Consider the following 15,170-nt stretch of genomic DNA (forward strand, 5'->3'; position numbering starts at 1 on the left):
AGTGTTTGATGAAATGCTTCAATGAAAGTTTATTACTTTGTTGGGTTAGTTTAATAGTTTTAGTATATATTCATGGTATTTTTAGCTTTATATTTGAATTGAAAGTTAAAAAACATGTTTGTGTTTGCAGAATATGGATCATTATCCCGTTATAGTGTATTGGGGTGGGGAAGTAAGTTATACTGGATCTGATGTTGTGTATAATGGAGGATTAAATACAGTGATGTTTATCCATCATCAGAATACTAATTTTGAGGTGTTTCATAGCAAAATCTGTGATGTAATTGGTTGTGATCGCAACTCTTTTATGTTAAAAATGGAGATGAAATACTCGGTGACTAGGAAAAATGTGTTAGTCCCGATTAAGAATGATGAAAACATAAGTGCTCTTGCTTATGCGGCATCACAAGCCCCTAGACCGGCAATGGAGGTTTATGTTGAATTGGTTGCAAATTTGGATAATGTGAGGGAAGTCATAACTAGCATGGAACTTCCAGAATCAGGTCCTAGTGAATGCCATGATACATTCACAGAAATGTTAAGTAACCCAAATTACGTTAATGAGCACTTGGATGAGCTTACCTCTCCAACTCATTCACGTGGCATTGGTGGTGGTGTAATGAACACCTTCTCCACGAATCGCCTTAAAGAGTTTAATGAGGACGCGTATAAGTACTTAGTGGATTGTTCTATTCCTGAGCGCCAATGGACTTTGATTCATGACGGTGGGCATCGATATGGAGTGAGAACTACAAACATGTCTGAAGCGTTCAATGGGGTAATGAAGGGGCCCAGGTCACTCCCAATCACTTCATTGGTTAGGATGACATTCTTTCGAGTTAACGAATACTTTGCCACAAGGAGGAATTTAGGGAGAAACAAATTAGACAATGGACATGTGTATGCCAAGAAACCAACTGATACGATTGATAAGAATGCTGAAAAAGCACGCTTTCATGATGTTAGGATATATGACACAGTGCGTGGGATATTTGAGGTCACCACTGGTTGTGGCAACAGGATAGCAGGAAAAGGTGGAAAATCCTACATGGTTGACCTCACAGCAACATCATGCTCCTGTCAGAAACCAATCATCTTCAAGTTACCGTGCTCACATGTTCTTGCAGTATGTCGAGCTCGTAACATATCGTATGATGCTTTTGTGGACACTTCGTTTCGCACTACAAAATACGTATCGACATATAAGAAGACTTTCATGCCTGTTCCAGACATGTTCACCTGCGATCCTTGGAACAGTCCTACGGTTGTTCCAGATCCCTCAACAAAGCGTGGAAAGGGTCGTCCGCGATCAACTCGTATACGGAATGAAATGGATGCACCATTGATGCGTCCTCGTAACACGTGTAGCTTTTGTGGATTTAGTGGTCATAATAAGAAAACATACCCTCAAAGGTCAACAAAGTATGTTTTTTTTAATATTTTGTAATATCATGTTGATTCACGTAATATTTATATGATTTTTATAACACTTATGTATGTAACAGCGATCATGGCGATGCCGGGCCCAGTTGATCCATCAGTGCTTACACTTCAGGCAACAAAGGGCCTAGTTGATCCACTGCCCAATTGGTTACTCATCCACCGGTGCGCAAAACAAAAGGGGCCGGGGGTTGTAGTGTAACAAACTTTGTATATTCTTATATGATTTGAACTTCTTGTATGACTTTCCATGATTGTAATATATCTTCGCATTATTTTCATAATTAATTTTTCAAATCAAGCTGGTTTGTAATTGATTATTATGGAATAGATGGTATTGAACTAGTTTAATGCAGGTTGCGTTCACTATTTAAGGGAAATGAAAAAAAAAAAATTCCAAGACAAGCAAAGTGCCACATGAAGTGGCGGTTTACCAGGGACCAAACCGCCACATGAGATGGCGGTTTGCCTTGACCATACCGCCACTTCATGTGGCGATTTAGTGTTTAAGGCAAACCGCCATCTCAAGTGGCGGTTTTGTCTAAAAAAAAATTCAACGTGGACGGTATTGTGGGAAATACTTTCCCACATAATGCAAAGTGGGAATTATTTTTTTTTAGCAATATTATGAGAAAAGTACCATAGAATGATGTTCAATAGACTATAAATCTTAATATGGACTTTTCTGAATATCAAATCTAACAAAATATTTTTTGTTTCAAAAAAGTGCTGAACATCTTCCAACTCATGTATAAATACCCTTAGCTATTTGATGCCCTTCTCGGCTTGTTTATCTGTACATATTGGTGATAAATAAGAGAAATTTGTGGTGTAAATTTTTATAATATGTATTATGTCATGATCATGATGATGAAATTTTGACATAAAATTTTTTTTTATTCAGAATTTTTCATTACCACCTAATCTAACATTTTAAAATGTTAATTAATGCATTCAATAAATTTTGTGAAGAAAATGAAATTGTTGAAGAAGAATAAATATGACCATTAAACTTGTCAAGAGATATTCCATAAAAATTACACTAAATTGCCATTATCATTACTACAAATTAATATCGATTACTAAATAGGTCGTCTAGATTATTCTCTTATATTTGATCTTTTCACTTACGACATTCTGACCAATGCCCCTTCTGACGTCTCATTTAATCTAGATGTTGATGAAATACCTGCTCGGGTATGGATACCCTCCCTAGCATTCAAATGATTATTTCTTCAAATTTTTTGCAATGTCGCGAAAGGAATCATCTCAACTAAAAATTTATGGCGATCGTTGAGGTCCCAGGATATGTTATATACTCTAACACGTCCCCTCACACGAGAGCATATTGGGCTAGAAGTGTGGATGCGCATAGACGCTGAATATTCCACTATAAATGAGGAGTAATTGAGATTTGAACTCGTAACCTCTTGTCACATTGGTTTCTGATACCATGTCAAGGAACAATCTCAACAAAAAGCAAACTTTTAATTAAGATGGTTTCTTGACATTACCCATTCTTATATACCCTTTATCATTCCTTTATCATTCTATCATCCATTGTATCTCTTTCATGATTTCAATCATTTAAAAATATCTAAAGAAGCAACTACTATGCCACATTGCTTCTTCTTATGCATTGTTTCGCGCTTAAAACCCTCTTTCAAAAATTTAATCTATCGGCATTGACAGCACTATTTTTGTTACGTGTCCCTTTAATTATTGTAATATTAACATTATTTTTTTAATTATACCTTTAATTATTGTAATATTAACATTATTTTTTTAATTATCCCTTTAATTACTGCAATTAACACCTAAAATAAAGGGAAATTATTTACGATCATCATTAATAAATATCTTATCACCATCATCATTTCAAATGAGGAATCATTCTAATCAATCATTTAAAGCATCTAAAAAAGCACCTGACATGCTAGGTGGCTTCTTCCTATGCATTCTTTTTCGCCGAAAGCCCTCTTTTAAGAATCTTACTATCAATATTATATTTGCTACATATCCCTTTAATTAATGCAATATTTATATTATTTTTTTTTACTTATTATTTGTTTGATTACTGAAATATTAACACCTAAAAATAAAGAATTATTGTTGCGTTCATTATTAATGCATATCTCATCATTCAAAAATAAAGATGAATTATTTGCGATCATCATTTAAAGTATATAAAGAAGCAACTGATATGCTACGTGGTTGCTTCCTGTGCATTATTTTCTCGCCTAAAGCCCTCTTCTAAGAATTTTACAATCAACATTACTTTACATATCAATATTTAGTATATCATCCATTCATGTAGATTCAATGGCAAATTAATGGAAAATCTAACTAATGAAGAAAATCCAACTTAAATTAAATAAGTATCAAAATGGCAAAATGGCAAAATCTCAGCGAAAATGGCTAATTCTTGTGACAAAATCGAAAATGATGGTGATGAACTAAAAGAATGGTGATGAACTGAAACAAACTTACCTAATTAAAAACGGTGAAGAAGAAGAATGGCAGTGGTCTGGATTCTTGTCGACGTCTCAACGTGAATGGTGAAGAAGAAGCAAGATGACAACGTGAAAATTGAAAAAGATGGGAGTCTGCCGTCTGGACGAATTTGAAAATGCAAGCAGCAGCCAGCAAGGCAGCAAAAATGAAGACAGGATTTTAGAAGGCCCAAGGTAGATTTAGGCATTTAGCCAATTTAGCGTTTTGAAAATAAATTTTTTTTAAAAAAAAAAAAAAACAAACCGGATACGGGTACCCGGTTTCCCAAAACTTGCGATCCATATCCGACCCGAATACCCGGTTTTAAAACCGGGTACCCGACCCGAATTTAGTAAACCGAGTAATTTATCCGGTTTTAAAAATCGGATACCGGGTATTCCGGATCGGGTTTTTCAAACCGGATATTTTTGAATACCCCTAACTTTATTTACGTATCTCTTATAATTTACTGATATATTAAAATAATTTTCTTTACTTATCCCTTTAATTAATGTAATATTAACATCTAAAATATCTAAAGAAGCAACTAACTTGCTACTTTTTTCTTCCTATGCATTGTTTTTCGATCTTAAGCCCTCGTCCAAGAATATTTAGTACTTAATGGTACTACTAGAAATAATTTATAGTGTAAATATACATAATATGAACCATGTCTAAGGTAATAAACCTTCGGTCATAAAATACTTTTTTGTCACAATTTTCATTACCATCTAATACTACATTTTCAAACGATAATGCATTCAAATAAAATTTTGTAAAAAAAATGATATTATAAAAATAGAATAAATATAACCACTAAACTTGTCCAAGGATATTCCTAATAAAACTACATTAAATTTCTATTACAATTCTCATCATTAAACCAACTTCCAACAGACCGTTAATAGAATGACATATCAAGAGAACGATAGAAGGATTGAGACATTTCCGCATTTGGAATAAGTACATAATATTAATGGGACCTCCCAAAATAAACCTTTTTTTGGTACCAAATTGTTTCTACAAATCTTTGATCATGAGGGTCAAATTTTAAGCCCAATATCTAGATGAAGAAAAGCTCACAAGTCACATGCATCAAATTAGAAATTTTCTAACATGAAAATAACCATAAAATACATGAAACAAGCTAAAGTTACAACTACAATGAAAATTACTATAATTTAAACTAAACATATAACATTACATAGTTAATATAATTTAGTACTACAACCAAATGACTTCCATATGGTTGAAAACTCAAAACCCATTTATATTCTTAAGACATGTCCTTAATATGGAGGCCAATAATTGTCAAACTCAACACAATTGTCCACATTCATGAACCTACTACTTGATTCTCCACCATGCCCATTGTTTATATTCATATCCATGGATCCATAACCATTTTCTAGTCCATTCAACATGGATGAAGTAACATCATGTTGTTGGTTCATCATTGGCCTTAATTGTTGTGTACCATGTGAGGCCCCACCAAGGTTTAAGTTAAGACCCGAAATGGTGAATCCGGGTCCATTACCGGGTCCAGTAACGGGTCCAAGTGGGTAGTTTATTTGGGTTTGTAGAGGTAAGGATGATGTACTAGAGGAACCAGTTCGAAGGACACGCGAAAGGTCGGTAAGATGATCGACATGATGGTTGAGCATGTAGGATCTTCCTACGTTAAATTGAGATGGATCTAATGGAAGCAATGGTGATGAAAGTATGTGAGTTGGTACCATTTCTAGGTTGATTGCTCGAGTGGATTGCGTTGTTGGGTATTTCTTTACTCCTGCACTTTTTTGAAATACCCGACAGACTACCCATTCATCCTGTTTAAGAAATCGAAAATTATTTGTTAGTCCCACTTCCTAAAAATAGTTAATAATTCAATCAAAACAATAAAATAAAACAATGCAAATACATCTTAGTCATGGCTAAGTGAAAGTTAAAAGATTATTCTTATTATATTCACATTATTTCATGTTTATATATATATATATATATATATATATATATATATATATATATATATATATATATATATATATATATATATATATATATAAAAGAAGTGAATGACAACGTTTCGTACGTACTAAACTCTTAAGTAAAAATACTTTTACAATGTAGTATAAAATGGTATTGTAGCAAATATATATTTCATACACATTCCAGGGTTAGTTAGGAATATTTTAGTATAGTAAGTAATTACATGGGTCAAACCAGCTACATAACTTGTACATATGGGTGTAAAAAACTACGAAATTCACGTATTACTTAAGTGTATACTTAGTCTTAACTGCAATTGCCTTATCTTAGATTATACATCATGGCCAAATGTTCCAACTTACCACGTCTCATAGTTTAATACATTTTCTAGACAAATTTTATTTCTTGTGTCCAAAAGATACACTGCTAGAAATAACTAGTTATTTTGCTTAAATATAATATAATTAAGTTGGTTGGGTCTTTTTTTTTATAAAAAAAAGTTTTGGTACGGTTAGTATTGTGTTATGGAAAAAATATTAAATATTTTTTTTAATTCGTATGTATGATGATGTGAGACTCCGAGAAAGTAACTTGAATGATAGGCAACTATAGTCCTTGATCCGGAATAAAATTAAACTAGGTCAACGATACTTTGGTAAAAGTGTATGAAGAAGAGATAGCGAGACGATAAAGCCAATAATATTTAAATAATCTTTTGAAAACATCATAATGGGTAGAAAGAGTAAAGATAAAAGGTTGCTCCCTGTAATATGTTTTTGGAGGTGTGACTCTAGTTTAGGGCGCATGTCGTCCATTAGAATGTTTGCACGTTATGATTCTTATTAAATCATCCTAATATATGAATTTTAGGGGATTTGCTGTTCTTTAATCTTTTATTTATTTCTGGTTTAATTAAAGAGTTTCATAGGTAATGTATATCTTAATTGTTGATTGCCTTAATTCCTATCTTTGTGGAGGTGTTTTGTTATTTTTCAGTTATTGAGAATGACCTAAAAAAGGTCATTCTAGCTTAGAAATTCTACACCAAATTTACTCTTGTGTATGCTAAACTCTTAAGCAAAGCTTTAATTCTTTTCTCATTAAGCTCAAACCTTCGCCAAGTGAGTACGTATTTTAGAATCTGAGTGCGTTAATCTTGATTACATACATACTAGGATATTTCTTGTACCCTTGATATAACAAAAATGTCTTTTTTAGGGATCCGTTTGGCTGAGTTAACTGTAAATATTTAAGAAGGTAGATAAAAGTCAAATAGGAAAACAAGGTTAATTAGTTAGATGATTAAAGAAATTTAATTGTTAGAGAGGTAGAAGAATTGGTTAGAAAGTAATAAAAAAACATAAAATAGCAATTAGTTCCCTCATTTTAGGGTATAAATTTACCCTAAAAGAGGATGAGGAAATTCTTTTTCTCCAAATGAGGGAAATTATATCTTTTTATTCATCTCTTTTAATTTACTCTCATTTAATTTTACAATTATTTCAATTATTTCATTTTCATTTCTAATTACTTTTTCATTATAATTTGAACTTTTTTTATCCTTTAAATATTTACTCTCAATTCAAGTAAACCCTTAATGCAAATAACTTTCAGCTCTTTCTAGACTTTGCTCATATAATTATTATAAGCAAAATATACTGAATTTAATGATGGTGACGAAGGGGATCAAGCATGAGGTCCTATGTAGATTTCAATATGTTCTGAAGTTCATTGTGTCTAAACGGAATTCTTGGTGGTTAGATATGCTATAAGGTGGTTTCGTTGAGCTGATATGTGGCCTTCTTGCCTTACTGCTTATTGTATTTCTTTGTTTGGTTTGTTGGTGGAATGAAAATCTCTAATTTTCTTTAAATAAGAGGGTTTTTTTTGGAGTGCTAAGAGTGTGTTTGGACGAAAGAAAATGAAGAAAAAAGAAAGAAAGGAATTTGGAGGGATGAATGATTTTTTATTTGGATAACAAAATAGAAGAGAATGAATTTAGAGGGGAGGGATTTGGAGGAATTTGATGAAGAATAAAAAGATATAACCTTATTGCTTCCTTTATTTCTTATACGTTACCATTTCAAAATTAGTAAGAGATATAACTTCAAAATACATTACTTTAATGAAACGAGCAGATTTTTTATGGATTTACTTCACACAAAAATATTGTGCACTTTTTATATGTTTTATTATTTTCTACGTAAATTACTAATTTCACTCTTTAAATGAAAATGTGCCTAATATTTTTTTTTTGACTAAGTTCCATCTTACAAGACTTTTATGTATATGATTAATTATCAGGGTCGTCTCAAAAATTTTGCGGTTTATAAACCCTTAAGATTTAAAGAAAAAATATTAAAATATTAGTTTATAATAAAATCTCTTCATTGATTAAACTTACTATCCAACTAGGTAATAGATTTTCGAAAAAGAGATAGCATAGCAGAAGTTGTTAACATCTTTTTAGGTTCATAAAATTTGAAACAATTAATAATATTTAACTCTTTGTTACTTAGTTACTCTAGAATTCATAATGTGTCTGCGGTACGCCGGTAACTAAAACAATAAATTAAAAAGGCATAAAAATGAATTTTTACGGCCTCTCTGATGACAAGGTTATATGCTGTAGACATATGCTAATCAACAACCATGTTTATAAAGAGAGTTAAGTAGTAGTAGTAGTAAACCTTGGCACTTCGATAAGCAGATCTAGAATGAACACGATATTCATGCATGACCCAATTAGTTTTCTCTCCACGCGGAGCTCTCCCCCGATAGAAAACCAAAGTCTTCTTCATACCAACCAAATCAGTGGTAACAGTGTTGAATATTTCTTTGTCTTTTCCGGTGGTTTTCCAGTAACCAGTGTTTGTTGCACGATTTGTTCGTACTCCTGTTGGATATTTTCTATCCCTTAGGCTGAAGAAATACCACTCCTTTTCTCCCATTTTAGCTTTCCCTAATTTTTTTATTCAAAAATAATCAAATTAGAAACGGAGTAATAAATTACTTGGCAATAAAATTCTAGGGTTTGAGTACTAAGCTTGTAGATTTTGTAATATTAGGTTCTTATACATTCCTTTGAATTCAAAGCAATTGTTATATTTGATTTTTTTTTTTTTACAATATTGATCATCATTCTTAATTTGTATTTATTATTTAATCTAGATGTAAAAATATTGTCCAGTGAGATCTTGTTTAGTTTGTTTCAATGTAAATTTATTATTATCAATTTTTTAATATTTTAATTATGCACAATTAGAAATATTTAACAATGAATTAATACATTAGATATAGTGTACAAACCAAATGGATAATTGGTATGAATTGGAGGGAGTATATTACAAGAAAAACAGTTTGTCAAATTATGTATTTATAATGTATTATAAATTATGTAAAAACTAGTATATAAATCGTGTAATGTAAGAAATTTTTTAATATAAAAGTACATATAAATATAAATTCAAAAACAAAGATGCAATTGCAAATTAATACTTTTTTTTTAATTATTTTTACTTAATGATGTCTAAAATGTTAAAATACGTTAGAATTATGGACAACAACTAATGAAATTAATTATATATTTTGTACACAAAATTATCGGAATTTAGAATAGCTTGTGCACTCTATTAATTTTGATGCATTCCCCACAATTTTCTTTGGTTATTGTCTTTTATATATTTTTGTTAGGGAAATTTACTAGACTGTTTTTCCAACTGAAAATTTTACCCAAATCTTAGGGTGTAATATTGTAAGATATTGATTATTGATTTTACTTGTATTATGGAACTAAGAATATCATTTAGGTTGATGTAATAATTTTAAATTATTCAAACGATAATTTACGTAAATAAAATAATGTCTTTATAAATTGAAATCTTAATAAGTATAACTTAAAATTAATTTTAATGACATCCTTTTTTTTTTTTTAATAATTACAATAATATTTTATTCAGGTAAAAAGATAACGTGTAACATATTCTCATAATATTATGTTCAAATTTAGTTTTTTCTTAAAATGATTTTTTGTAGAAACTAACAATTAGGTGAAATTTAATGTTCACATAACCATGCATATTTCATACCCAATTAAATTAAAACACGTGATAAAGTTTACTCCTTTATCATTTTTCGGCAAAATTAGTAATATGTATGACCCTTCTTCTGAAATGATTTTGAAACATTTGCTTTCAAAGTCAACCACTATAATAAATTTAATAAATTACATATTTATCTAACATTAATATTTTGTTTGAGGATATTAACATTTACTTATAAATACTATCATTTTGCAAAACAATAATTATTTTATGTTTTTGATTTTTAGTTTTCAAAAAATAAATACTATTTATGTCATGATGAAATTGGATTGGTTAGGACTCTATTAGTTGGGTCTAGGTACAAGTCGATTTCAATTAATAATATTAATGAGTCAAGTCATTTTTAGGTTATTGGGTCTGAATTTGTGGGTTGAATAACATTTGATAGTCTCTAAGGATTGAATATGACCTAAATACATGAGAATCATACAAATTATGTTTATCATACTAAGAATAGAACATGACCCATAAAGTCTTAATAATAAGATCGATCTAGACCTTTTGAATCTACTAGGTTGGATCAAGACTCAATCTTAATTTATTGTGTCACCCAAAATAAATTCTTTATATTAAGGTTGGATTTGAGGTTCGGCTTTAATTTTCGAGCAAGTCCAACTAGGAACTAAATCTATGAAGGATAAATTATCTAAAATAAAATTTGTAAAGTCACAAAATATTTATGTCGTAGTTTTGCACAAATTAAACAAAAGTATTTTACTAAAAACTATTTTGCCAGACCATATTTTTTAAAATCGAAAACCACAATAACATCAAACGACACCTTAGTAAATAAAACAAATAAATTTCATTATTTAAAAAGATAAACAAGAAATAAAAGATAAATATACCTGGAAGATCCCATGGTTCTGATTTGTTAAGATCAACATCAGCAATAGCTCGGCAAGAAAAGGTAGAATCGGAGATCTTATTAACAAGGTAAAAAGTGATAAGCTCTTCATCAGTTGGATGAAATCTAAATCCTGGTGGCAGACTTTCTTCCTTTGCTTGTTGATCTCCATTTTCCATGATTTTCTTGCTTTTTCTTATAATTGATCTTCCTATAACTAGCTAGCTAACTAGCCCTTTTGGGGTCTTTACTTCCAATTACAAATCAAAAGAGTCAAAAAGTTAGATAATGATATCTCTACACCTTATATATACACCAATTTCTTAACCCTAAGTTTTAAGGGTACACATATTATTTGATACTACTCCTACACTTTAATATAAATAAATTAAATAATAGATGATTTAAAATTCTTCATAACTAGTTAACTAAAACCCCCTCTTTTCATTAAGTTGGTTATATTTTATTTTTTCTTTTTACAATTTTTAAGCATAATTCAAATCTCCATATCTATGTATTATAAAAAGTATATATTAAAAGTCTAATTATCAAAACCACATGAATATATTTTAAGTCATATATATATATTTTTTTTTTTGAAAGAAAGTCATATATATTCTTGAATTAAATCATGTTTTCATATTTTCTCTCTTTAAATGGAATATTCTATACGTAACTAAGTTAATGAAACAGAGATAGTAATATATTGCTTGTACTTCCTCTGTTTCATTAGACTTGTTACATTTAACTTTTTACGCAATCCAATGTGCTATTTTGATCATTTATATATTGAACTATACACATCTATAAATTATAAAATATTGATATAATATTTTGAATTAGACGATTTAAACAAAATTCCATTTGATTGTGATTTTTTCTTATAAGCTTGAAAAATAGATAGTGACAGTAATGCAACAAGTATTTCCGAAAGAAGAAATTAAAGTACCTTTCTAGAAATATTTGATTAAATTTCGAAAGCAAAATTTGAGCATCCGACAGAAGTAAACTTTAGGGAGCTTGGTGGGTATGTTAGTATGAGAAAGAAAGATGTATTTCACAATTAAAGTCTTGAGATTTTAGAGAAACGCAATAAAAGTTTGTGGGTAAGAAAATTTATGAGTGATAATAGGGTTTCGTACAAGAGTATTAAGAGATGGTACTTACATATATTTCTGTTTAATTAATCTATTTATTTATATGCATATTAAGGTGTATGAAGTAAGAAGATTTCTAGGGTTTTAGTATGACATGTGTGGATGTGTGTAGTTGAAGCTTTTACCAACTAAGGACCTTAAGATACAAGGTGCTTGCATGAAATTAATTATATTTTGATTATACTATGGAAGGTCGTTGAAGAAATATCATATTTTAGGGTTGTGTAAGATTATTATCTTATCTTGTACCTTCATCTTATACTAATAACTGTCTAAATCACTTTGCTGGCCATGAATCTATTTTTCTTTTTGTTGGGTGATTAATTAAAGGTAAATGTTAAACAACACGTTCTCGCACTCGTTAACATGAATAATAATATATTTCTGATTTATTTGTACCTTTGAATTGTGGCATAAGAATTAAAAAAGGTCACTTTCAATTCATTTTGTCTAATTAACCCCCTATGGATGATAGGTGAAAAAATAATGATGTGACGAGTGTGTGTAAAATAGAGATAAAATAGAGAATTATTGAGTTGCCTTTTGCCAAAGATGAAATGAGTGCATGTATGATGAAATGTGCGAAACAACCAAACAAGGTAATAATTGCAAGTATTATGAAACGAAGCAAGTATAGGTTTAAAAACATTTGCTATGCACGCGAAGTTGTTTATATGGAGATATATATCAAAGAACATTCGAAATATAATGCATGTATATATTATCGCTCTAAAAACAAATATTTTTTTATCAAATGTAAGAATCGATATAAGACGGCATGATTGTATTATGAACAAAATAAGAGACTTAATGAGTGCAAGATCCTTAATTAAAACAATACGGCTTTTGGGCTGAATAAAACTACATTTTTTAGGTGTAAGCAAGTATTGTAGTGAATACGCAAAGTGAAAACTCTTACAAACAAAAGTCCTAAATGGCACCATTACAAAAATTTTACTTTTACATTATGTTTGGATTTAGGAGAGAAAGAAAAAAGGACAGGAAGGGAAAGGGAATAAAGGGAAAGGAAGGTGAGGAATAAGAAGAGAGAGTGGATCGATTTATTTGAAAGAAGGGATCAAGAAGGAAAATAGGATTTTTCTTCAAAATCTTTCCACCTTATGAAAAATTATATCCTTAACAAAATTCGTCAATATTTTCTCTCCAAATTCCTCATCTTTTTTGTTATCTAAATAAGAGATTCGTCGTCCTTCCAAATCACTTCCCTTCCTTTGCCTTTATTTCTCACTATGTTTATGTTTTAGTCACAAAGCATTTGCTGGCCAATGCTTTTTTGTTGGACAAAGAAAAAAGTTCATTGTGAAGACGTTGTTTAAAGGTCGTTGCATAAGCGAATGGGCAACGAGTTTCCATTTATTTGTTGCCCAAAATTTGTTCTTAACTAGGGCAACGAATTTGGATGTTGCCTAAGATAACCTCAAAGGGCAACGAATTTCAATGTTGTGTTGAAAAATCAAAACTTTAAGTATTTAGTCCTTTTAACGTAATGGAATTCTCAGGAGTAGTCAAAAGTCTTAGGAAGCTTCATTACTTATTAGTGAGTCTTATTTAGAACAATTAAGAGGAGAATCCTAGACTCATATAATCTTGTAGGATGTATTCTTTCTTTATAAATAGTTGTGGAAGGATTTCCGATAATAAAGGATGAACTTGATTAAACCAAAAAAATGATTTTATTTTGTGAAATATTCGAGCAAATCAAACTTATGTGATCCGTTATTGGTGGTAATAAAAATGATTTGTAGCGTAAATTAAGATAAGTACGTGTCTTTTTCATGGTAATAAAAGTTTGTGAAAAAATTGAGATTGTTGAAGGAGAATAAGTATGGTTATTAAATTTATCAAGAGATATTTATACAAAATTTACACTATTTTTCTATTACCATTCCTACCATTTAGTTTCAATTACCAAACAGGTCGTTAGTCAAGTCATCATTAAGGTCTCAACTCTCAAGTTTGATTTCAGAATCAAGTCTCGCTTCAGATGTCACGATTTCTGCAAAATTAAAATTTAGAACTATTGATATTAATAAACTTTACATTAAAATGAATCAAAAAAGATCTCCCTTCATCACTATATTTTGACATAGGAGTACAAATTAAAAATAAAATACAAATTAAAAGTAATCGATGAATAGTATCAAAAAATCAAATAAAATAATTACTTTAAATTATATTATTCATGATGCCTTAAATTTTTTTTAGACTATTTTTATCTTTCGCTCTAGGGCTCATAAATAAACAAGGATAATCCTAGTTGATCTATTACCTTGTTTATTTAGTTTAACCAAGTTCTAATAAGTTTAGTTTATACGGACATTCTAATAAGTCCGCCTTAACCAAATTAAATAGAAAATCAAAAATTTAAAAATCTCACATTATCTTGTCTTATAATAAAATTCTCGCTTTTTATTAAAGGATTGAAAAATTACCTAGAATAATCCAATCTTTTCATGATTTTTCTATAATAATTCCACCTATTGATTAACTATGAATAATTTCAACTTTAAGGTGTATTTTCCTTGAGTAAATCCGGATAACTTGATGACCTGCTATAGTAGGCACTTTACCAAAAAAATAATCTGAAAATAAATGTAAAATTAGAAAAAATTTGCTAAAATTATGTATGATAAAAAAATCAGAAAAAATTTTAACTTTTTGTTTAATATTTATCTTTTTTTTTAAATAATAAAACTTGTTATAGCAAGTCATTCAATTATTGGGTTTACTCTAGGGACCCTAAAGTTGAAATGATTTATGGTTAATCAATAGGTGGAATTCTTGTTGGAAAATCAAATATAATTAATATATAAAAATCTCAGATTTATATCATTTATTCTTTTTACTTAAATGATTTTCAATTGTATTTTTTGCATAGTTAAGCTTGTATAGATGCATTCAAACTTTTTCTTGTTATTGTACGATGAATCCACATCAAGAACCAATATTAACAATTATATAAAACAACCAACCGTATAGTACGTTAGTTAAATAAATGAAAAAAATTGGATTTTTGTAATGTTAATGAAAATATGTGATTTTTATTATAAGATAGAACTGTTTTATTTTAATTTTCAAATTAAACATTTGATATAAATAAAAGAAAATTGCTCCTAAAAC

The 15,170-nt window shown here is 29.7% G+C and overlaps 1 protein-coding gene across 2 annotated transcripts; it reads right to left on the reverse strand.

Moving 5' to 3' along the window:
- Window positions 1-4,791: 4,791 nt before the first annotated feature.
- On the reverse strand, window positions 4,792-12,043 carry LOC130797789 (NAC domain-containing protein 92). 2 transcript variants are annotated; one of them, XM_057660543.1, is made up of 4 exons: window positions 11,822-12,043; window positions 10,874-11,117; window positions 8,613-8,884; window positions 4,792-5,762 (listed from the first exon to the last, which is right to left on the reverse strand). In XM_057660543.1, exons 2-4 carry the CDS (start codon window positions 11,049-11,051, stop codon window positions 5,223-5,225), a joined length of 990 nt encoding a protein of 329 aa, XP_057516526.1. In that variant the 5' UTR covers window positions 11,052-11,117; window positions 11,822-12,043; the 3' UTR covers window positions 4,792-5,222. The 2 variants fall into 2 exon arrangements, with proteins under 2 accessions (XP_057516526.1, XP_057516527.1); XM_057660544.1 differs by lacking the exon at window positions 11,822-12,043 and having other exon boundaries at window positions 4,924-5,762; window positions 10,874-11,147.
- Window positions 12,044-15,170: the final 3,127 nt, after the last annotated feature.

This window comes from Amaranthus tricolor, chromosome 13, assembly GCF_026212465.1.
Source record: "Amaranthus tricolor cultivar Red isolate AtriRed21 chromosome 13, ASM2621246v1, whole genome shotgun sequence".
NCBI classification, from domain to species: domain Eukaryota; kingdom Viridiplantae; phylum Streptophyta; class Magnoliopsida; order Caryophyllales; family Amaranthaceae; genus Amaranthus; species Amaranthus tricolor.